Source organism: Topomyia yanbarensis, chromosome 2 (genome assembly GCF_030247195.1).
Source record: "Topomyia yanbarensis strain Yona2022 chromosome 2, ASM3024719v1, whole genome shotgun sequence".
Lineage (NCBI taxonomy): Eukaryota > Metazoa > Arthropoda > Insecta > Diptera > Culicidae > Topomyia > Topomyia yanbarensis.
The window spans coordinates 323,701,334-323,725,397 of record NC_080671.1 but is presented as its reverse complement, the minus strand read 5'-3'; the positions used below and the strand labels follow the sequence as shown (position 1 = coordinate 323,725,397).

The 24,064-nt window shown below is 37.1% G+C and overlaps 1 protein-coding gene across 1 annotated transcript in view; it reads right to left on the bottom strand.

The window, feature by feature from the left end:
• Positions 1–1,309: 1,309 nt before the first annotated feature.
• Positions 1,310–24,064, bottom strand: part of LOC131683770 (U1 small nuclear ribonucleoprotein A) — a 592,476-nt gene continuing 569,721 nt past the window's right edge. Inside the window, exon 9 of the mRNA XM_058966045.1 lies at positions 1,310–8,296. Within this exon, the coding sequence (XP_058822028.1) occupies positions 8,246–8,296 (51 nt within the window). The 3' untranslated portion in view covers positions 1,310–8,245. The remainder of the gene's footprint in view (positions 8,297–24,064) is intronic.

Below are 24,064 nucleotides of genomic sequence, written 5' to 3'. Positions count from 1 at the left end.
GATTAGATTTCTGGGCAAAGTCGGGTGTGTCGGTTTACCCATAATCGCTCTGCCCTTACTAATAAAATGAAAGTATTTTTCCCGCCAAGTGGAAAGAGGCTTTAATAACACCAATTCATAAAGCCGGTAACGTCCATGCCTTACAAACCGCAGTGCATCTGTGCGACTTGGAACTGTACTTTCAGACCCATTCGACATCACATCGGGTGTACCTCAAGGGAGTCACCTTGGACCTCTTCTCTTCGTGCTCTTTGTGAATGACATTTGCAGCGAATTGACATCGTGTAAGGTGATGTACGCAGATGATCTGAAAATTTATCGCATCATAACAACTCTGGTAGATTGTTGTGCACTTCAGATGGACATAGATAGGATCATGAGTTGGTGTGATAGAAACGGAATGACTATAAACATTCAGAAATGCAACATAATCACATTCACACGAACACTCTCGCCAATTACGTTTGAGTATGCAGTGAGCGCTGCCCCAGTAAAACGAGTTTCATCAATCAAGGACCTTGGTGTTATACTTGACCGTAAGCTACGTTTCATCGAACACTTCAATGCAGTTACTGCTAAAGCCTTTGCAGTACTAGGACTCATCAAACGAAACACCCAAGATTTCAACGACGTCTACTGCCTGAAGGCACTGTACATCAGTCTGGTACGCAGCATTCTAGAGTATGGAGTTATCGTTTGGGCCCCGTATCACACCGTACACATTAATCGCATAGAACGGGTGCAAAAGAGCTTCGTCCGGTATGCCCTTCGACGGCTTCCCTGGCGAAATCGATTTGAACTACCACCGTATTAGCATCATTGTGCTCTTATCAACCTGCCTACGCTACGAAACAGGAGAGTTTTTCTGCAGCGACTTTTTGTGTTCGATCTTCTCGCTGACAACATTGACTGCCCTCTGCTTCTCGCTAAGCTGGACTTCAACGTTCCTGGTAGGTCTCTGCGGAGAATGGACTTCTTTCGGCGCCCTACTCATCGCACGCAGTACGGCCAGAATAACCCGGTGGATGTTTGCTGTCAGCTCTTCAATAGCGTTTTTTATCATTTCGACTTTAACTTAAGTAGAGAAATGTTCAAAGTGAAAATAGGTTTAAGTTAGTATAGTATTTCAGTCTGTACGAAAATTTATTAATTCGAAGACAATATAATAATAATAATAATAATGAATACTTTACCAACATATGTTTTCGATCATGTCACCATAATTATGCATTTGACAATTAGGAAGCCTAGAATGCCGTTCGCTGTACATCATGTTTTCGGATTAATAAATATTAGCCAAATTCGGTAATTTATGTTATTACATATTTAATGTATTTGTAATTTAATTCATTACTTTCCCCACCTTTGGACCCTATACAATGTTAATTATATCTAGCATTTGATAGTTAGTACAGTTTTCCTTCTTTTTTGTTTTTCTTTCTTGCTTTGTTTTGTTTCATGACCTTTTCTGGGATGTTGTTGTTGTTACTCTTCATTTAACTTGTTTGGTGCTAGGATAGAAATATTCTTGTTCTTCGAAACGTTGTATCGTTTTTTTTATCCGAGGATTTTACTTCTGTGTCACGACATTCAGGTAGAGTTTTGCTCTGCTCGTTGAGGTGTTTTTTTTTATTATTTGCTCTTCGCTTTGTTTGCATCCTAACGTTCTGAATTACGAATGTCACTATGATTTTTTCTCACTGAACATTGGAATGAATGTTGCTTTTCGCTGTTTTAATGCGATCAATTTTCTTGTTTCAATGCCGTTAGTGTTGTTTAGCTGATTTTCGAAAATTAAACATTCAGGTCTGGGATGTGGGGCGTTTTGGGTTTGAATGTAATAATATATGTCTGCTTTCGTTACGGTTCATTGCTAATTTTTTTGCGTTGATCCATATTCGTGAACTGTTGCTGTTGTTTCGGTTGTTGAATGTTCTTCTCGTATGTGTATTGTTTACTTGGTTTTAGGTTTTAAATTAATTTTTCGTTATGTATTTTAATTGAATTTTCCTTTGTTAAAACCTTTAAAAATCAAGTTTAAATATTCATTTCTTTTATTTTAATTACTTATTACTCTTATATTTCATTTAAAAATTGTATTTTAAGGCCATTCCTGTTCTGAATTGTATGTCTTCTGAGAACAAAAACTGTCAACCAAAACTAAAGTCAACAAAACACACAATATGAATGGAACTTGTATTTATACGTTATGAAAAGTAGTATGTTGAGTGTGTCATTATAGAGACGAAAAGACAACGGAAAGGTGCTCTAGAAAATGATTGACAAAGGTAACCGAAAAGTTGTTGGTGTTCAGACAGTGTGAGAAAATTCAATAACTGAAAGCTAACAATTCAGAACAGTAGTTTCGATTAGGAGTTTTTCTTCTATTAAAATTATAACAGTGCACAATAATTAAGTGATGCGACGTTCCAGTGCTGCCAGACTGGCCGTGAGTGAGAGTCGCGCGCGAACAGAGAAGAGGTTAGAAAGTTCCGGAAAGCTCGTTTTCGTGTATTTATAGTAGAACGGTAGAAAAAATGTTAAGATAGTGTGAGAGAAGGACAAACGTACTCCTTGCTTGAAACCATTTCACTCACCTCTAACCAGCACTGAGCGGGACCGGCCGGAACGTCATAAAACTTATCGCAAAAATCCAAAGGAAAAACACGTGTCTTTAAAACTGCTAAACGTAAAAAAGGGAAAAAAATCTTTGGAACAACTTCTAGCTTAAAAGGAAAAACGTTAATCACATTCATCTCTTTTTCCATTCAGCTGTAGATTGAGATTCCTGCCAGCGTCTTTTTTCTGCTGTTTTGTTCGCTTATGATTTACTTAATTTTAGCCTATTACTTGCTTCAATCTTTTGCTGTTGTAACCACTTGTTGCTCTAGATCTATTACAATAATATATAAGATTCCCATAAAAAGTTTCAATATTATTTCCATTTCTTCCTTGTTTTTAATATACTTTATCACTTTTTAAGAATAGATAAAAATATTTGTCAAAAATTTTCTCTCGTTCATATATCGTACAATTAAAATTATTATCGAAATCATCTCAATTTTCAACAACAAGGTGTTTAAGTTAATTGAAAATATCTAAAAAATATCGAAAAAAAACAACGAACAAGTGAACAGTGGTGTGAGTGAATTCTCGGGGGGTAGAGGATTCAAATAAGAAAATTGTGCACCATTAGGACAAACTAGGTTTGTGGTTCTGGGTGTGATTGTGGGTAGTGAAACTGAATAAATTAACTTCCATTATTGTGTCACTAAACGTGTGCCATTTTGTCATTTTGTGTACATGTGTGTGTGCTATCGTGCTCACTTTTACCGCAAAAACGTGATGGTGTGTGTGTGCAATATTCGATAATTCTCAACAAGAATTAGAAAAAAAAACATTTGGTCTGCATCGGCTTGCCTCGGATCAATCCTGTTGTTAGCTCTGAAACGCTTTGTGGTGTGCATGTGCATGCCGTGTGGTTGGATGTGTGCGATCACGAAGGTTGGCTTGTAGCAGCGCGTGATTGAAACTATAGAAGTGTGGCGAAAGCTGCGTTTGCATTCTTATTCCCTGTCTGCGAGAGGGACAACAAACCAGTCGAAAAGAGTCTGAGCTGAGAAGCGTTTGAAAGATGTGCTTGTTTTTTTAAAGTCGCAGAACACGAACCAAGTCGCTAGAATCCTTGATTTTTTCCTTTATTGTTTTTGTTTAGATTATAAAAAAATATTTGACTAGGTAAAAGTCTCAGCTACGAGTTTGTAAATGTCGCTGAAGGCGTTTTTGGTAGAATTGTCATTTCATGTTTTCGTTTTTCCCTTTTCTCTATAAATGGATAACAGTTACCATAATAAGGATATTTTGTTAGGTTTTGTTGTTGCTGTTTGCGATGTTCTAATGACATTATGCTTGTATCTTCTTGTTATAGTTATATCGAATCTGTTACGTGTACAAACAAAACAAGTGAGATAGCGTAGTTAAAATTGCTTTTATTTGCTGTAAGTTAGCATATTTCCGTTCTACTCTCTTTGACATTATTAGCAATGAGTCAACTAGGAATGGGCTTCGAATGGATGCGGTAGGGTGGCAAGTGATTGATTTTCTCTCTCTCTCATTTTGCCTGATGTTTATTGTTATTCCAGCAACTCACGTGTCAACACTGAATGCTTCATTTCTATACCTTACTATCCAAAACTCATGGGGTTTACTGAAAAGTTGTCCAAATATTTTGTTGACGATAGTTTTATTGGTTTAATTAACATCTTTCTATTTTTTTTTGTTTCTCTAGATATTACATTCCATTGTACTACATAAGCTAGAGCTAAATATAATTCACTGTTATGCTTAATAATTGTAATGTACTTTAGTTGTGTTACTCTAATCCTAGAAAATATATTCATGTTTTTACTGCTAAAGATCATTTGTTTATCAAGGGTAAAGCATAAAAAATAAATAAGCATTGGCTTGAAAATAAATAAATAATCTAAATAATAAAATACACATCTTTGGTTAATTTCTTATCATCATCAAATTAGACAGGAGGGAGTAAGTAAAAATTAACGCAGGACCGAAAGGTTGGGACAATCAAATGAGATTTTTTCCGTATCAGTGTGATAGTTTGGTTTGCTTAAAAACACGTTTTCAATCGGTGTAAACGTCCAGTTACCTTTCCGGGGTAGATCTGGATATCTTCTTCAGTTGTAAAAGATGTTTTGCTTTGATTGTCAAAATCCTCGAATTTCATTATTCATTCAGAGAAGCTCATAGTTTTGAATTTGAGTGCATCGTTCGTCTTTGCTTATCGAGTTTGCCTCAGTACGAGACCGGGTGAGTCCGTTCCAGTTGAATGCGCACCCGCTAGCTCTTGATTATCCTTACTTTTAGGCCCTGCCAGGTGAAAGTAAAGCGATAGTTGAAAAGTAGTACGTTTCGCGTTTAATTTTCTTCAGTAGATCTTACAACATTGTTTGAACAGATACATCAATATTATTTTTGCTTCACAAGTTCACATTTCATCAGCATATTTTGTTTAAATTGTTTTTGTTACCGTTAGTGATATTTTTGTTTTTTTTTTCATAGTTGTAATAGATGTATAGTTAATATATTATTTTCTCGTCAGCTACTGCTAATATATGCTTACATTTCATCAATAAAATTCTCTTCAATATGATCGGGCACGAAATTGATATGTTTGAATTGTTGATTTATCGTAACACTTTTTCCATTGAATAATCTTTTATATCGTTAATTAGTCTAGTTTTTCTTGTATCATGTGAATCATGTTCGTTTCTTATTCATATTTTACCACGTTTTCTTTCTTCTCTTGTTTCAAAGAACCGATAAACCAAATCTAAACGTTTGTAGACAGATAACTTAGCTTCGCGAAAGTCAGCATTATTAGTCAACAAGTAATAAAATAAAGCTAGAAGGCATTTGAAGTTTGATTAGTAATCCGACATTCACTAAAGTCTACTAAAAAGTCGCTCGAAAAAAATTCGCCAGTATGGATGACCCTTAAAATTATGCCATTTAGATACGAAACTGTTGGTATTCATTTGCATGAAACGATATTATTTGGTTAATAAATGTTACACCTACAATCACTTAGCCGTGTGTACATATAAACAAGTGAAAATACATTTGCGTTTGAATATGTTAATAAAATCGATCTGTCCTACTAATCGATAAAATATAATCTTTTTTTTGGGCCAAACTTGAGCCTTTTTTGCGTGTGCCTGCCTACTTGGATGCACCACATGTCAGCGCTACAAGCTTGTATTGTTGATTTTTAAGCGGCGACTTAAATTGATTTTTTTTTCTTTTCCTCTGATGAACCATTTATCACATATTCCATCTTTACAATTATCTTCAATTGGGCTAGGTTAATTCCAGAACAGATCGCTCAGTGTTAACTGAGAATCGAAGCGAAGAATCAGAACCTTATCATTAGTTTCCAAGACAAGGCATGACAGCTTGTTCTTTTTTTGCCGTTTTCATCCCTGCGAATAATGTGATTCCCCGAACGATCAGTCCCATGTGTCAAACAAACACACTGATCGAAAATTGTTCCGAAATTCAGATACAAGCTGCCACGTCTAGTTCTAGGTTTCATAGCTTCACCTTGCCCTCGAGTTTTTTTTCTCTCTTTCTCTCTCCGGCAAGGACTTTATAGTTGTCACAGCTCGACGCACAGTAAGTCACACTAGCAGTTAGACGATTACAATAATGGCTTACACACTAAGTCTTAACGTTGCTAAATTGTTTGTTCTTAATATCTAAATTTTAACCCAAATGTTGATATGTATTCATTTAGCTCCCAAGCAGAAGTCGGTTCGCAGAGAGAGCTGGATCCCGTACCTCGCTGGTCAGGTGATCACAGGCGCCAAACATCGGTCCAGATCTCCGGCTGCACCGTATTCCTGCAGGGCCCGGATCGAGATACAGATTGTCGTCTTGAAAACAGATCCATACTCATCCGATTTAACTACACACTGTATTGGACGGAATGATTATTCGCTTCTTATATTTCTACTTCTTCTAAACCAGTTTCCCAGTGGCTGAACCGCTCACTCCGATCTTTCAATATTCGCTAACCATTTTCACACTTTCACTCATCATGTGATCTTAACACTTTTCCGCAACCTGTTATATTTCTGTAAGTTTTCCTGTTGGGAGATTTTTGCTCTTATAGATTCTTACACGCTAGGTTCACTCACTATATCAAACACTGAAAATAGTATTATGTACTACCTATTGCTATGTTTACGATTTCTAATCTTTTCTTCCTCGGCCTATGTGTCCAACTTCAACTTCTGGAATTATTCGTATGATCGATCGGAGGACCAAACCGGTCGGAAAGCGAAATACCGTGCTGGCTCTTCCTTCCTTATTAGTACGGATATTTTCGATTGCTGATTGCTTTGGTATGTCGTAGCTTCTCTGTTTCGTGTCGGTTACGCTTTTTATTTGAACCGTTTCAGAAGTCCTTTTCGTTTGTTTTTTTGGTAGGAACTTGTATAATTCTTTGGTGTCCTAAGTAATATCTAATTGACGGTAACTGTGCAAAAGATGACCGTTCCCTTTTTTTATATTCTCGATTCATTGTAGTCCTCGCTAGTCCAATACTCACTTTCCGACCAGTTGGGTCGACTATGTGACCTTTCCGGTTCTTAGCTGATCGATTATTTTATTCATAACGCTAGTGTGATACAGAATAGTTTTGGTAAGTAATTTTGTCTAAAACATGTCTTACGTTCGCTATGTTGTTTGCTTAAACTGCTGCTTAACCCTATCATGCTATTAGCTTCCGATAATGCCGCATTTAATATTTCATAATAATAGAAAACAAATTCAATAAAAATCTCCTACAGCAAACCTTTCTTTCACCGGAAACGGATCTTGGTTTCGTATTAGGTTCGATTTATCTACGCGCAGTTTTACAAACTATTTGAATCAATCTTTTTATAGTAGATTTTAAAATCTTTGATATGCATGGATATTTTCATTTACAGTATAGTTATTGCTTTTTTGCCTAATAGTTGTTCATGTATATAACTTGCCGCTGCTGCTTTCTTTGTTTCGTATTAATCTAAAGCAAACTTTTTTTTCGTTTGAAACCCTAATCACAAATGTCTAGCATTTTCCAAACATTTTCTCCTTTCTCTTCGAAATGTGTCAGCATGGTTTGATAACAAAAAGATTTAGTTTAGATAACAGGTAACAAAACACACAAATTAAAATGTTAAGGTAGAAGTTTGTATAAACTTATTAGGGCACTTTTTGGTTCATTCATGTTCAATTAATGGAGTCGCAAACAAGCGGGAACTTATTCCCGACCATCCCATTTGTTATCACATATTCCTTTACGCAACTGACATTTGGGTTGAGCTAAGAAATAAAAAAAAGTTTCGCTAATCTGTTAGTCTAGAAACCCCTTTCAAGAGTTCACGCCCTCGGTTGTGGCACCGAAAACGCGTAGAGTCCATTGTTGTTGTGAACGTTACTGCTGTAAGTGTAACTATGGTTGTTGTTGTTGTTATTGTTGTTGATGATGCTGCTACTGCTATAGCGCCCAGTGCCGATACCAAGTCCATTTCCGCATGTTCCATTCGAGTAGGAGTTGTCGACGAAAGAATTCGTCGCTTGTAGATGGTGGTTTTGCTGTTGCTGTTGATGTTGCGGTTGTTGCTGTTGCTGCTGATGGGGTCATGTTGTTGCCATCAGATACGTGTTGAGATCGGTTCGTTCACTCTTCTTCCCCAAATGATGTTCCATTCTTGGCTCCATACCCGCTCCCCTACAATGGGAAAAAACCATGGTTGGCGGTTAATGACGCGGCCCGAAGCGAACTAACCAATGAACTAGTGGAAAAAGAAAAGAATATGAAAAGAACATTGAATTCGACGAGTACAATCTATGGAATGAGAAATGATGCAATGGAAGCTCGTTTTATGGGGTTTGGTTCGTTACGCTTTAATACAGATCATAGTGCATCTACAGTGCAGGATTAAGTTCATATGTATTGTTCTTTTATTATTGGCATGCGTTGTTCACAGAGAGATTTTCAAAATATTCGTTTTATAACGGTTCAGTTGCTGATGCCATTTTAGATCTCACTTTCCAAATTCACTGCAGTTTCATAAATATGGTTGGTTCTGGTGTTATTATTCCAGTGTAATACAGCAAAAGTTGTACGCTGATGAGGTGCTTTTGGATTTTACTTTAATCCACGTGTGACTGCACTAAGAATTTGAAAAAAGAACTGAAAAATGGTCGATTTTCATTTATTCGAAACCCGCTGAATCCGAAACTTTAAAAATTGAAAAACCAAATCCGAGTGTATAAAATCCGAGATCGATCCGAAGCCGAGATTATATTCTTATAAACCCAGAACCCGAGAAGCTTTAAATAGGAGTAGCCATTTTTCCCGACCCAAAAATTTAAAATTTGGGAAACCCGACCGAAACACCCAATTTTTAAAGAGGAGAACAACCCTAAACTTCCGCAGGTTTTGAATTTCAAGCGACGCACCATGAGAAAAAATGAAGAAATTTTTTTATTCAAATCTATAACTTTGAAACCGCTCATCGCAAAATTATAACTTATACTATTTTTGGAAGTGAAAATTCTGAGAATTCAAATGGCTTCATTCTTTAGTAGAGAAAATGCGGGAAGTTGGGGTTTTGGGCTATTCATACCACAATAACACCTATGAAACGGCGTATATCTCAGATCCACCCTGGAAATCATACATGACTCTTACCGATTGTTACGTAAAAACGATTTAATCCACCTAACAGTGAGATGAGATATTTCTTACACCTCTCACTGTTGTATAATTTATTAGTTAACAGAACGTACGCGAAGTTGGTACCCAACTAGTGGTGAGATGAATACAGTTTCGAGTCCTGCACGAATGAAACCTCGAAAAAATTATTATAGAAAATCTATAAAAAAATAAAATTAAAAAATATAAAGCAAAAAAATGAAAAAATATATCAAAAATCAAATATCAAAAAACACAGATTTATTGACAAAATACTAATAATAAACGCAAACAACATAAAAATGAGAATGTATATATCAACTTTGTACATGATAGACCGATCTTGGATGTTTCGCATTACGATTCCTATTCCGGTGGTACAATAGTATTTCTGGTAATACATTAAATTTCGAGACGACAGTCAGACAGCCTTACGCTTTTCTGAGAAATCGAGGGAGCCTGAATATAATAGCCCTGGGCTCTCCTATATGCAGTCATAATAGCCCTGGGCTCTCCTATATGCAAACATTGACCATTATATATAGATAAATAGCCGGAAACAAGAGAAAATCTAGACGATGCACAGTAGCACATCTCCATACAAAGTTGTGATAAAATGAAAAAAAAATTGGTTCATTTGGCTGAAAAATTAGGTTTTAACTAATTTTGGACCGCTGAATCTATTTCTGCTGTCGGTTTTGAAATTCCATAATTCTTTTTTCGTCTATTTTCAGTGGCGTAGTAGCGGGGGGAAAATATTTTGGAGAAATTTGAAAAAAAAAATGAATATGTTAAACAAAAATATGCATAATATTTTGAATGAAATTCTCAAAGCTTCATTTGCAAAAGTTGTGAAAATATTTCCTTGTAGTGAAAATTCGCTGCAGACTCGACACCTTCCTTTCGGCACGTTGTGGAGGCTAGCTCAACCGCCGAGGACTATAACGAGTAGATCGCGGCGAAGCGAGGAGCTAGGAGCTTAATGGTTCACGAAACGGATATCGGTACCGAGAGAAATTTCACCACATTCTGTAGTCCTTGACTGACGGCGACAATGGACTGGAGAGTGTGAGAGAAGTATCCCCATAGAGACCACCAGGCGATTCGCTACCGCATCGGCCAATGGAACCCTGCTGCAGCACGAAGAAGGACAGGCGGCAAGCTAAAGTGGAAGACGAAAGCCTTCAACGAAAACTTCTTTGTTGAGTTACTTCGGCGAACAACGGAATCAAGTACGTTGATACGGCTGATCTAACAAGAAGGATTGTGACGGCTTGTGACGTTACAATGTCACGAAAACTAGGGCCATGCAGTAGACGGCGTGCAGCTTACTGGTTAAATGAGTAACTCAGTACGCTACACGCTGCTTGTCTTAGAGCCAGAAGGCGGGCTCAGAGCGCAAGATCGGAGAGTGAGAAAGGAGCGCAAGCGGCGTATCTAGAAGGTAGGGACTCTTTAAAACGGGAGATCAAGCTTAGCTAGCCAATTGCCATAAGTAGCTGTGCTGAAAAATAAACGCCAATCCCTGGGGGACACGTAATGACGAAGACGAGGGTCCGTCGACACCAGCTGAAATATGCCCGGGTAAGCTAAAGATAATCGTTGAGGGTCTCTTCCCGAATCACAATTCAACTACCTGGTGACCGACACCGTACGGCGAAGAAGAAGGAGGTAACACAGTCGAGTGGTAAGTGACTAACGACGAGCTCAAAGACGCGTCGATGTGAATAAAATCAAAGAAAACCCCGGTCATTACATGATGGTAATCCCCGAAATGAGGAAGGTGCAGAAACTGATGTTGCTGCCAAAGTCAGGGAAGTCACTGGGCCATCCAGCCCCGAATAGACCAATGCCGCAGCGTGGCATAAAAGAATGAGCCAGATCCTGAAGAGCTACTTCCAGAGTAGAGCACTGCTGTACCAGACGAACAAAAGGGCACAACGCAATGCGAGTCGCAGCGGGCGTTACTCAGGGCTCCATTCTCTGTCTAACACTTTGGAATGGGATGTACGATGCACTGATAATATAAATTCGTAAATATAATTAAATCGATCATGCAATGCACGAATTCATTCGTCGTTTTCTGCAACGAAGTATTTTCGTGCATTGTAAATAGTAAGTTTCGTTCATTTCATGAACAAGAATGGCCGTATGGTGAACGAAAGCTTTCGTAAATTTTACACATTTAATGTACACTGCACGAATGTTATCGTTGATACCGACATTATTTTTCGTGAATGAAATGAAATGTTTTGCTTATTTTAATAAACGTTTGTGTATATTACGAACGATTTCGTTGGTCGCACGAAATCTTTTCGTTTATCTTAGAAAAGTTTTCGTATTTATTAGCCTCCTTTTGTTTTCAGTCGATCTTTTGGGATCGATGTTTGACAACATCATTTTTTATTTAAAAAAAATCGATGTGGCCAAATCGACTTTATTGTGGTACGAAGAAATGGCCACTTGATGAACGAAAGTTTTCGTAAATTTTACTTATTTAGTTTACATTGCACGAAAGTTATCGACATTTTTGTCGTGAAAGAAACGAAATGTTTCGTTTATTTTAATAAACGTTTATGTACATTACAAACAATTTCGTTGGTCGCATTCGATCTTTTAGGATCGATGTTTGACAGCACCGATATTGCTCCGGCAGAGAAAAACTCAAAATTATTCATACAAAATCAACGATCAGCTCGCGACGGCTCAACTGATTCTGTACTGCTCCAGATTCTGAATCAACTGGAAGCGAAAGAGGTTTAGGAAATCTTCCTGCAACCGGCGGACACCGATACGACTACTAAATAGTCAGACAATAACAATTATCTGACGTATAGCAACAATTGCTTCATATTGCTCTTTTGACGTGGACGGTTTGACGAATGGTGCTCGTAAATATTATAAAGATATTCGTATATAACAGCGAACGGCTCGTTTGCTGGATGAAGCTGTTTCGTAATAAGCTAACGAAAGTCATTTCGTGGTTTTCACGAAAAACTCGTAATAAAAAATAAAAGTGTTTCGATAGAACTACGAACGATTCATCATATGTACGAAAAATTCGTATATTTTATGAAAGTTGTTTGTACGAAATTAATTCCTAGCGATTTACGAATATATTCTATCAGTGTGGGGTCTTAACACTGCGGCTGCCCAGGAAAGTGAAAATCGTTGGTTTCGTGGACGATGTGTCACTAACGGTGAGACACTTGAAGAATTGGAGGTGTCGGTGACGGAGACAATCGATGCGATCGAGAGCTGAATGAACGGGCCAAGCTGCAAATAGCTCACTACAAGACGGATTTGTTGTTGGACAGCAACTGCAAAGCGGTTCAGCGGATACAGATCACCATCGAAGGGCATGTGAATGCATCGAAACGTGCACTGAAATAATTGGGAGTGATAATCGACGACTGATTGAGCTTAAACAACCACGTCGATTACACATGCGAAATGTCGGGTCTTTATCTAGTGTTTCGGCATCGATACCGCGATATAGGGCTCCTGCTTGCGGTGCTAAATGGCACCGGTTACGGAGCTAAAGGGCTCAAGAAGTTGTAGTACTGAAACCAAATAAGAATCGGTATCGGGAGAACTTCTTTCGTCTGGGACCTGTCCGTCAGCTTACAGTCAGATTCATCGCCGGGAACGAGACCGCGTAGACTGTGACGATACACCACCAGTCGCGCCGGGGCTCCAGCAAACCGGATGCCCTACTCTACCGGAATCGCCGAACTGACAGCACCTGGCTGGTTGGCTCGAACTTCTCTCGCCGGGGAACTTTTCGTCGGAGTAGGCTAGATCTATCGTCGGGGACTAGACCGAGTAGTTCGCGAAGCAGTCGGAAGCTCAGCGAGGAAGTGGTACTGAATGGCACAAGGGAACTGAAGGGCTCAGTAAATTAGACAGTCTGAAGTTTGCCGCCCAGATTGTCCTCGTAGGGGAAGAGCATTAATTCTATACCAACAGCCGCTTTCATACCTTGACTATCCAAACCCGTTCCCTGAGTTGGTTTTTGAACATTTTTTCATATCTATACAAAAAAAATCATATCCCCCCCCCCCCCCGAAAATTTTTCTTACTACGCCACTGTCTATTTTTATGTAAACCCATTTGAAGGCGTTGGTCGTTACACATTAATAATAGTAGCCAATCACATCGGTTAGAAGAAATGATCGCCAAAGCTAGTCAAAATCACTAATTTTTCAGTATTATGATGTTGTTTAGGTGACCAATTTGTAAGAATCAGGCCCGCGCGCACAGGGGGAGGGGGGGTTCTTTTGTTCAAACCCCCTCCCCCCCCCATGATCGTTTTGAATTACTTTTAAAAATTTATTATCTTCAGTTCCAGGAAAGATATATACTGCAAACCGTTTGGACACATAAAATGTCATTTGAGTTCGGTCACTTTAGAAACAAGTCAATGAAGAAACCAAGGACGAAACTTTGCGAGGGTGGCTGGAAAGGGATGTATGTCAAGGTCGACGGCTTCTCTGAAGGATCGATTAACGTTAACGACAAGCTTCGATATTAGCAAAAGTAGTGAGTAGACAGCAGATGTCGGTCAGAGGGCTAGCAACGGCAGTTAAGGAGGAAAAACACGAAGTTGGAGAAAATCGGGATATCTTTGTCTAGAAAATTTTTACCGCCGATGATTATTCCGTTAGAGTGGCAGCGAAATTGGCATCGGAATAGGGTGAAATACTGCCGCCAAGAAGTTCTCAGCACCAGCTGGCAAGATAAATAGGAACGACTAGCACCAAGAAGGATAAGAAACCCGGCGAAGGTGGTTGTAAACAGATGTAAATCCTTATGGTCGACACCCCCGGACCGGTTCATGTCTCAACAGGGTACGATATTTGCAGCAGACCTGAGCAGGTGAGATATATCGCGAAGGTTTGACAGCAAGTAAGGAAAAGTAGCTATGGATAAAAACATGACGATTCACACAAAACAAAATAAGCAAGAACACAATCCTTACTAAAGCAGTACTTAACGGTTGCCCCTGATGGATGAGGATTACGAGATACAAGAGGTTTAAGTTTAGTCGGTTGGCTTAACAACTACTACAAACCAATCCGAATCCACCACGAGCCAGCATTCAACGCACAGTGGTCGGAAATGCCAAAAACATCACTAGAGGCCAAATTATTGAATATATTCATACAGGGTATCTTTGGAGGAATTGTTCGTAAGAATATTCCCCACAACCTGATAAAAATTAAATTGAGGCATGGCTTACTATGATTGAAATAGAAAAATTAACTTTTTCAAGTTTTAGGAATGCTCATAATGAAGAATTTTTTTGAACAACTTGAGCTTATAGGACTTAATGTTATCGATTTTAAAGCGTTTTCTAAGGCATACCCCTTGAATTTAGCTGTTTAATATTGCTTTTTTCGCTGTGACTTTTCGTGCAAACGATGTTCCAGACAAATGTTGAGGTATTAACACCACATAATATTGTTGAAGACTGCATGTAAAATATTGTTGAATACTTATTTTTTTCACACCAACATCAACTGCGTATAAGAGAGAAAGGTGCAAACCAAAATGGACGAGCAGGTACTATTTTCAATGTCTGGACTACGTATAATAAAGGTAAGAAGGTTTTAAGCCCATTTTGTATTTTTTTTACTTGGGTATTTTTACTTACAGTCTTCAACAATATTATGTGGTTTTAATGCCTCCATATTTATCTAGAGCACGGTTTGCACGAAAAGTCACAGTGGAAAAAGTTATATTAAAAAAAAACAAATTTGAGGGTGTTGCCATAGAAAACGCTTTACAAATCGATAACATTAAATCCTACAAGTTCAACTAGTTAACCAAAATTGTTTATTACGAGCATTTCTAAAACTTTGTCGAAGACACCAACTTTATACCTCAGCATAAAAAGTTCATTTGATTTAATTTGATCGTAGTAAGCCATGCCTAATTTTAATTTTTATCAGGTTGTGGGGTATATTCTTACAAACAATTCGTCCAAAGATACCCTGTGAATATATTCGATGGTTTGGCCTCAAGGGAATTAAGTTCGTGTTTTTGAGGTTTCCTACCACTATGCAGCGGTGTCTTTTGATGACTTCTTCTCGATAACAAACATTTACCCAATTTGTTGAGCAGAGTCGTTTGGTTCTCAAGACTAAGTCCAGGCCTCTGAAAAAATCTTCAAAGTTTGAGGGTTTCTGTACGTTTCTTTTAAAATAAACTTCAAAGTTTGAGGACTTATGCACGTTTTTTTAAAATAAACGTTAAAAAATCAAAACCCCTCCCCCTTGAGATTTTTTTGCGCACGGGCTTGGTAAGAAGATTTATGAGCTACAGGGCGTCTCCACATGAGTATCTTCAAAAACATAGATATAACAACTTCGGCGCAAAAATGCGCAAGATGAAACCTGTTTATCTTAAAATAACACTAAATTTTGAATCAGATTCATGATAAGAGACCCACGGGGGACCATCTCAAAAATTGCTTCACTTCGGATCTATCGATTAGAACACTTATGGACACTTTTTACCTCGAAAAAAAACCGATTAAATTAACTATGCCCGAACCGAAACAAAACTTATGGCAACAGAAGGGCCCGCTACGTCAACTGTTTGTGCTTTTCTTCTTCATATCCTCTTGTTTTTTCGGCTTCATCAAAGAAAAATGACAACCGCACTTACACACAGAAAAAAAATGTGCACACCTGTATCCGTCTTGCTTCAATGCGCATTTTGGAAGTTGGTTTTAGGACTTAATCATATGAATTTAATTCATCTCGGGAAAGTTTTCAGTAGGGTCTATGTGCATGGAGAGTATCGCATTGCTTACTTTCTCTTCGGTTAATAACTCAGGCTGTGAACCATTTGGTGAAATTTTTAACTTTTAGTTAAAATCTGACACTTCGAAATTTATTTGCAAAATAACCCTACTCTGGAGCATGATTAAAATTGACAGAGCGATAGTTAAATTTGACAGCTCGATGGTAAAATGTTGCCCATGATGCAGAATAAAATGGTGGAAACATTTTCTGTACCTAATTGAGGTTGTCAATATTTTTCAATACAAAATTAAGGGATAAAGATGAAAACGATAACGTGTTGTGTTAAGATTTGTTTGGGTTATTTCATGATGTGGATGTTTACTTTTCGAGGCTATGACTATCATACTTAATGTAATAAGAAAAAAACTAATTTTCAAAATATCGACAAATGTTCACACCTCTACCATCTTGTGGTTATCGCGGCTGTCAATTCGAAATAACTATCCATATGTCAACTTTTGAAATGGTTCGCTCTCTCGGTTAATTTTTTCCATTCAAGAGAAAATAACTTTCGAACTGTCAAATTTTAACTAAAGGTTAAAAAATAGCCAAATGGTTCACAGCCTCAGTTGCTTTTAAATTTTTGTCAATTTGAAAAACGCAGTTTCGAGAAAAGCGCCATTAAAGGGTGTGCTATATCAAATTGCATCACGAAAAAAAACGTTGTACAAAATGACCCATTGGGTATTTTCTCTTGAAAATTTGGGTAGTCCAGAATGTTTACACTGTATTTTTTCAAAAATTGTTGCTGACAGATTGAAATCTGCAAATACGCGCGAGGAAAGCATGGCTGTTTAAAAAAAAGAAGTTCCGCGTGGCTACCGATATTGCGGGAGAATATTCTAGAGGTCAAAAGACGTCGATTTTTTTTGCCCACTACACCAGACGCCCCCTTAAAGATGTACGTTTCCCACATCTTTACATAACTAGTGCAAGACTAAGAAACATTTCGTAACCTGGCTCATATTAGAAGTCGAAAAGGCACTGTAACAAAAAGAATAAATTGGCTCAATTTGCACATTCCGCACGTAGTTCGGAAATTAGGCGATACGACTCAAAATTTGTATGAGCGTTTTGGCCAATGTTAATATACAATATCAGCATTTTGGTATGTTTGAGAATTGTTCAATGACTTCATTGGATAACGTTCAATAGATCTTTCAACAGACGCACAGAGGAGTATTTGACCGAAAAAGCTGGCCGAAAGTCATATTTTCAAAAACCATTATCAAGGACATTATATAATATCATAATATTCCCTAGTAATTTCTGCATTAGATGGCAACCACGTTGCGTGTATTTACTAAAGTTAGGCAACGCTGTTCACTGTCAAAGGTAGGGTTTTTTAATACTCCTGGCTGATTTAAAGCTGCGCGTGGAAACAAAATTTTCTAAACATTAGTGATTCAAATTGCTATGCTATATTTCACCCTAAGGAGGAAAATTTGGTAAAAACCAAAATTTCTCACTAGGGTGAAAATTTTGTTGGTTGGTTGGATTCAAATTGTTTTGACTCAAATATCCTATTTTTTAAATAAACCACGGTCGGGGTCACATTTTGGTGTAGATGGATCCATATGCTATAAAAAATATTAGTCTTATTAAACTTAAAAGCAAGGAAAAAAATCAGCCATTTTCTCACTTTTCAAAATTGAAAAATTCATGTTCCCATTCCGTCCCAGTGAAAGCTCTGATTAAGTTGTGCCCTGATTAAGTTTAATCCAAATACTACTAGATCGATGAAAAAAAACTTGCGCATAATTGCTCCATTTTGAATGTGAGATATTTGAAAAATTTGACATTTTTTCCTTTTTTTATTACATTGTCCGTGCTAAGTTCAAACTTTTACAAGGATATTTCTTTTCGAAATAATGTGTAATTCTTGGCAAGATTTAGGTTTAGTTAGCTGTGAAACAAAATGATGGTTTTATTGAACCAGAGCGCACCAAAGTGCTTCGAATCGATTTGTTTTCGTGCAGAATTGAACTACATATGTTGCTTCAACTGTGTTTCGAAATGACTCAGCTGGTGCCGAAGCACTTTGAAGCGCTATGGTTCAATAAAAACATCATTTTGTTTCACAGCTAACTAAATCTATTAAAAACCCCTACCTTTGACAGTTAACAGTGTTGTCAAACTTTAGTAAATACACGCAACGTAGTTGCCATCTAATGCAGAAATTACTAGGGAATATTATGATATAATATAATGTCCTTGATAACGGTTTTTGAAAATTCGACTTTCGGCCAGCTTTCTCGGTCAAATACTCCTCTGTGAGACGTTTAAAATTGGCTCGGTGTTTGACGATTTGAACTTTACTAACTACCAACTCATTGGAATGCTGTGAGTCATCTTGTTACATAAAATGTCATTAGACCGAGTTCGGTTTCTGATACTCTCAGGATTCTGACTGAACCTGTTTGGGATTTTGATAGAACCTGGTAAGAAAACAGGCGACAATATAGAGGACGTAGCCATATGTATAGGAGTAAAACGTCGAGTCTTGAGAAGGATCGCTTTGAAGACGAACTATGCGCACTGCGAAGTATCTCAGTAACAACCCAACACAACTAACAGCCAGCCGGTGTCTTTTGAAGATTCCACATCGATAAACCATTGTCCCACTTTTTCGATCTGAGTCGATTGGTGTACAAGATACTACCCTCAGGGCTTCGAAAAGTCTTCAAAATTTGAGCGGTTGCTATTTTTTTTTTCATTTAAAAAAAGTTAAAAATGCATCAACATTGAGAAAATTCGGCGCACGCGCCTGAGATAGAATAACTTTCGATCAGAATTTTCAAATAGTTATGCCTTAGAGCGGTTTTCTCTGGTACATATGTTACTAAGCGATAGTTGAAATCCTTATTATTCTGTTGTGGTTTATTTTATTTGCAAACATCTTCTGTGATAAATCAAATTGATGTTTAAACTTCCATTAAAGCAAATGCATTATCCGATCATGTTGGCGGTGGCCGCTAATAGCTTGTCTTGGGTACGAATGTAATACAGAAATACGTTTATGTTAGAGTTTTTTATGTGCGCAGAATTCAGAATTTTTTTTTTCATTTTTATTGTCAAAGTTATGAAGACTATCAAGCAAGGAACTAGTGTAGAAATGTACAAGTTCCAACATTGCTGAGCAAGTTGTAATATTAATTTTGTGCGTAGAATTAGATATTTGATTAAAACTGTAGGAAAGTAGTTGCAAAGATGCGTACCTTTGTTTTTAGAATGTTAAAAAGCACAAAAATCACTTGTGAATTGGATTTGTATATCAGTGTTTGGGTGTTACCGAAGACTGCATATCAAGAAGACTGGCAACTCTGTCCAGAATCTGGAGACATTAACAGCAACGCCACTTGCGGATAAAGGTGGTACTTCCCATAGTAATGCATGCACACATATACACTTTTACATTAAGATTCCTACCTTCCTCCAGTAGAGGCGCTGGAGCCTCTGTCGCTTTTTCTTTGTATGGAGGAATGAAAGAGTTATCAGTCTTCTTAATATGCAGTCTTCGGTGTTAGCTAGCTTTTGTGTGTGTGTATGCGTGGTAGTACAAATGACTAAAATCTTACAATAAAGATCTATAACCCGTTTGCATTAAAGCACCACTCAAACCGTCAATCTGGCTTGAACCTTCGTTCGATTCGGTCACAAAATTTGATAGCTCGAGGTTTACCTAGAGTTTTTCAACAGCAAAATGAGGAAGATTAGACAAGATGGATACAGTATTCAAAATCTGACCCAATGTCGTCGATATCAAGGCTTTGGCCACAATACAAAAATGTCAGTTAGATTCCAAATGTATGATTTGTTATGATAATTCGCACAATATTCATCTGTGAATTTGATTTGTATATTAGTGTTTGTGTATTTCCTAGCTTTAAATTAAGTACGCTTGATAGTATAAAACTTGCAATAAATATTAATAACCCTCTCTTTTACCATGTACCAAACACCACTTAATTCGTCATCATCTTAAGACCATTATGACATTGGTTCTGTTCCATAACTTGCGGCTTGCTTCTAGTTTGTCCAGAGAAAAACAATCAAATTTTTCTCTTTAGTGATAAATATAACATAAGGCATCTTGCATTGGCAAATTTCGATTTCATTAATTCTCATCAGCTTAACAGAACTTCTTTTCTTGCGCTAGACAAGGGGTTTGCTCAGGAAGACTTCATTTTTTGCAGCTAGCGTCAATCCGGCGTTAGCTTAGTCTTGTCACTAAGTTCGTGTCGGATTCTGATGAAAAGAAAACGAATAGCAAAGTCCATACATTTTTGCGCGAAAAATTCTAAAAAAGTTTGAATTTATGTAAAGGTATAAAACCATTATTTGATTACATCAAAATTATAGTATGTTGAAAGTATGTTCTTCAGTGCATATTAATAATATATTAGTTATATTAATAATTGGCGATGTTATGGCTTTTTTCCTCAATCCTTTTTTATTTAAGAGACTTCGGTGATCACGATGGAAGTCCAACAGATCAACTAAAACCCCAAAACTCAAAAAAATCCATTGTTGTAGGCAGGCATGCACAAGAACGGTGCTGCACTGTGTGCTATTCGTGTGTACTGGCATATAATGTGCCAGAGCAACGTTCATTGAGCTAGCAAGTAGCACGAGCACCGATGAGCGAGAGCTGTCACTAGCACGGTGATAGCTAGCACGCTGCACAGAGCTATAGCAAAGTAGAAAAAAATACAACGCGTTAGTGTGAGTAATAATGTTTGCATTGTTTTTTTACATTTCTTATAAAAGAAATGTATAGAATTCGCTCAAACTTTCAAGATTTTTTCCGAGGCCCGGAGGGCCGAGTCTTATATACCAATCGACTCAGTTCGACGATTTGGGACAATGTCTGTGTGTGTGTGTGTGTGTATGTAACGGACAAATTCTCATTCGTGTTTCTCAGCAATGGCTGAACCGATCTTATCCAAACCAATTTTAAATGAAAGAACTAAAAAACAGTATGAACGCTATTAATTTGTTTTTGATTCTGATGTTTAGTTTCCAAGATATGAATGTTTGAATGCGTAAAAATGGCGTTTTTTGCAGTTTTTCTGAATTATATGCCGAAATTGACAATATAGATTTACAATTTATATGTTTTTAGACAGATTTAACGAATACCTTTCGAACAAGCTATAGATTTTTGAAATCGAACTATTATCAAAAGAGATATTTCGTCGCTGTTGTGCTATCTTATGACAAGCGCCATTTTGCACATTTCGAGAAAAACGATTTTTAAAGTTTGAGATTGAATATCTTGACACTTATAAATGGTATAAACAATTCAAAGAAAACAAATTATTCTTCTATCTATTCTGCATTAATCTCTCAAATATTACGAAAATCGGTTAACTACATTGTGAGTTTTCTTTAAAAATGTAAACAAAAGTCGGTCTCACACGTGTCATAGGTGTGTATTGATGACAAAATTTGTATGGCGTGTCATAATCGTGCATGGAAAATTTTCCATACAAAAAATCATCAATTATTAGCTTTTATTCATATCTTTGGCTTTATTTGGTCTATAAACAATAGGTGAGAGGCATTTTGAAGGAAATGAGTCAGGGATTCTAGAAAAAATAGTTATTTTTGGTTACAGTGTTGCCAAATATGCTATATTTCCAGTTTAAAACTAAAATTGCATTTTTCTCACATTTCGCGCATTTTTGTTTCGAAAATGATTATGCCATTGTGTTTATCAGATAGTTTTACATATAAAAACATCTCATACATAAAGATAACTTGAGCCAATCCCCAGACACAGTCATTTGAAGCAAAAAATCAAAAATTTCTCAGCACGTTTCTCGCTATATCTCAGTAACCAATCAGAATGTCAAAATTCTGTAAACGCCACTTTGTAGAGATTTTTTAGACAAGTAATGTGGCATATCTAACTCAGTTTACCCCAAAATGGCGTTTGTCATAAGATAGCACAACAGCGACGATTTAACATTGAATGCGGACGAAAGGTTTTTATCATTTCCCTTTGCCAGCAATATGACCAAAAACATGTAATCTATTATTAACGCCAAAACGGCTTATTTTAGGGCAATAGTATCTTCGGAGAATTTAATGGAGGTAATATGCCCTTTCTTTTGGTATTAAGGTTTTGCTGATTAATCCCCCTATGAGTGAGATATTTTCACAAATTTTCTTGGAAGTGATTATATCGAAATGATGTCTTCAGCAAATTTGTAGCTCTTACTTTTGTGAATAACTTTACTAAAGACTTTAAATATCTATTTTGAATACTTTAAAAGTTATGACTTGTTGTTTGTTGATTACTCTTTGTCGCCTATTTATTGTTCAATATAGTAATAATCCATTGAAATTAGCTAAACATTATTTCGTTAAAACGAATTTTGTATTTCATTTTACTATCTACAACCGCTAGAAATAATCACCGAACACTTCCAAGTTGTCTGGAAGGATCTTGATAACTTATCAGTACAAAAATGTTCATTTGTGCGAACCTTCTGACTGCAATTTTTCTAATTTATAACCATCGGATCGATCTGAAACATTTCGGAAAATGAAAGCGAAGTAAATAACTCCAAGCAACGGCGTTGACAAGAGAAGGTTTTGGGGTTTAACACCACACAACCCCCCCCCCCCACCACACCCAAAAAAAATATTGGATTGAAGTTGAAAATTTATTGATGCTGATTGAATTAATTCAATATTACAATAACAATTATCTGATCCGTAGATTGATAACCTGTTGTTGTAAACATCATGAGGACTTTTGATAAATTGTCGGAATGGGGTCCTGATATGTAACTGATCTATTGGTCTTGATTTCACAGTTGTGTAATAGCATCAATATCAAATTCCTGCCTGAAAACATTCCAATAGAAAATTCCAGAGTTCTGTAATCAATCATAATCCTCAGATTTATTTTCAAATTGAGCTTGTTTTTGTAGAGATGTACTGTAATAAGGGTCTTTATTTAACAGGAAGCGAAGTTAAAATTGATTTAATGTCTATGCAACATAGAATGCACCAAAAAATGCATAACTTTCAACATTTGCTAAAAATGTTTTTGCCTTTCTCATTCACTCTAAAATTCGTCAATCTAATCTCGACCCGGAGGGCCGAGTGTCATATGCCAATCGACTCAGTTCGTCGAGATCGGAAAATGTCTGTGTGTGTATGTGTGTATGTGGAAAAAATGTGACCTCTGTTTCTCAGAGATGGCTGGACCGATTTGCATAAAGTTAGTCTCAAATGAAAGGTACAACCTTCCCATCGGCTGCTTTTGAATTTTTTATTGATTGGACTTCCGGCTCCGGATAACGAGTTGAAGAGTGCAATCACACAGCAAATTCCCATATAAACTGAAATGAAAAATTTTCAAAATCAAATTTGTATTTTTGATGCCAAATGACTTTAAAATGCATGAAACATGTTTGACAAATTTTTTTTTTCTTTTTTTTTTTTTTTTGTTAACCATTTTTGTTAACGACCTATTGAGTTAATTTGTCAACAGTTTTTTCGGCATTTAATTAGCAAGGGACTGGAAGGTGAAGTATATTTTTCAATATTTAGAGCCATAGTACTCAAGGGAGAGCAAGGTGTTGAAAGGAGAAAGTTTAGAAAAGCGTGGAAGGATCATATATGCAAGCTTAGAGCTCACCGGCGACTTAACCCTTTGTCTGCTGCCGTAGTGGTCAGGGTCTTTTGGCATTAGAAATGCGAATCACCTGAGTCTACGGCATGTCCGAACAAGCGTAAAGTAACTTGTTACTTCATGCTGTCGGTTCCGACAGCATGAAGTAACAAGTTACTTTACGCTTGTTCGGACATGCCGTAGACTCAGGTGATTCGCATTTCTAATGCCAAAAGACCCTGACCACTACGGCAGCAGACAAAGGGTTAAGTCGCCGGTGAGCTCTAAGCTTGCATATATGATCCTTCCACGCTTTTCTAAACTTTCTCCTTTCAACACCTTGCTCTCCCTTGAGTA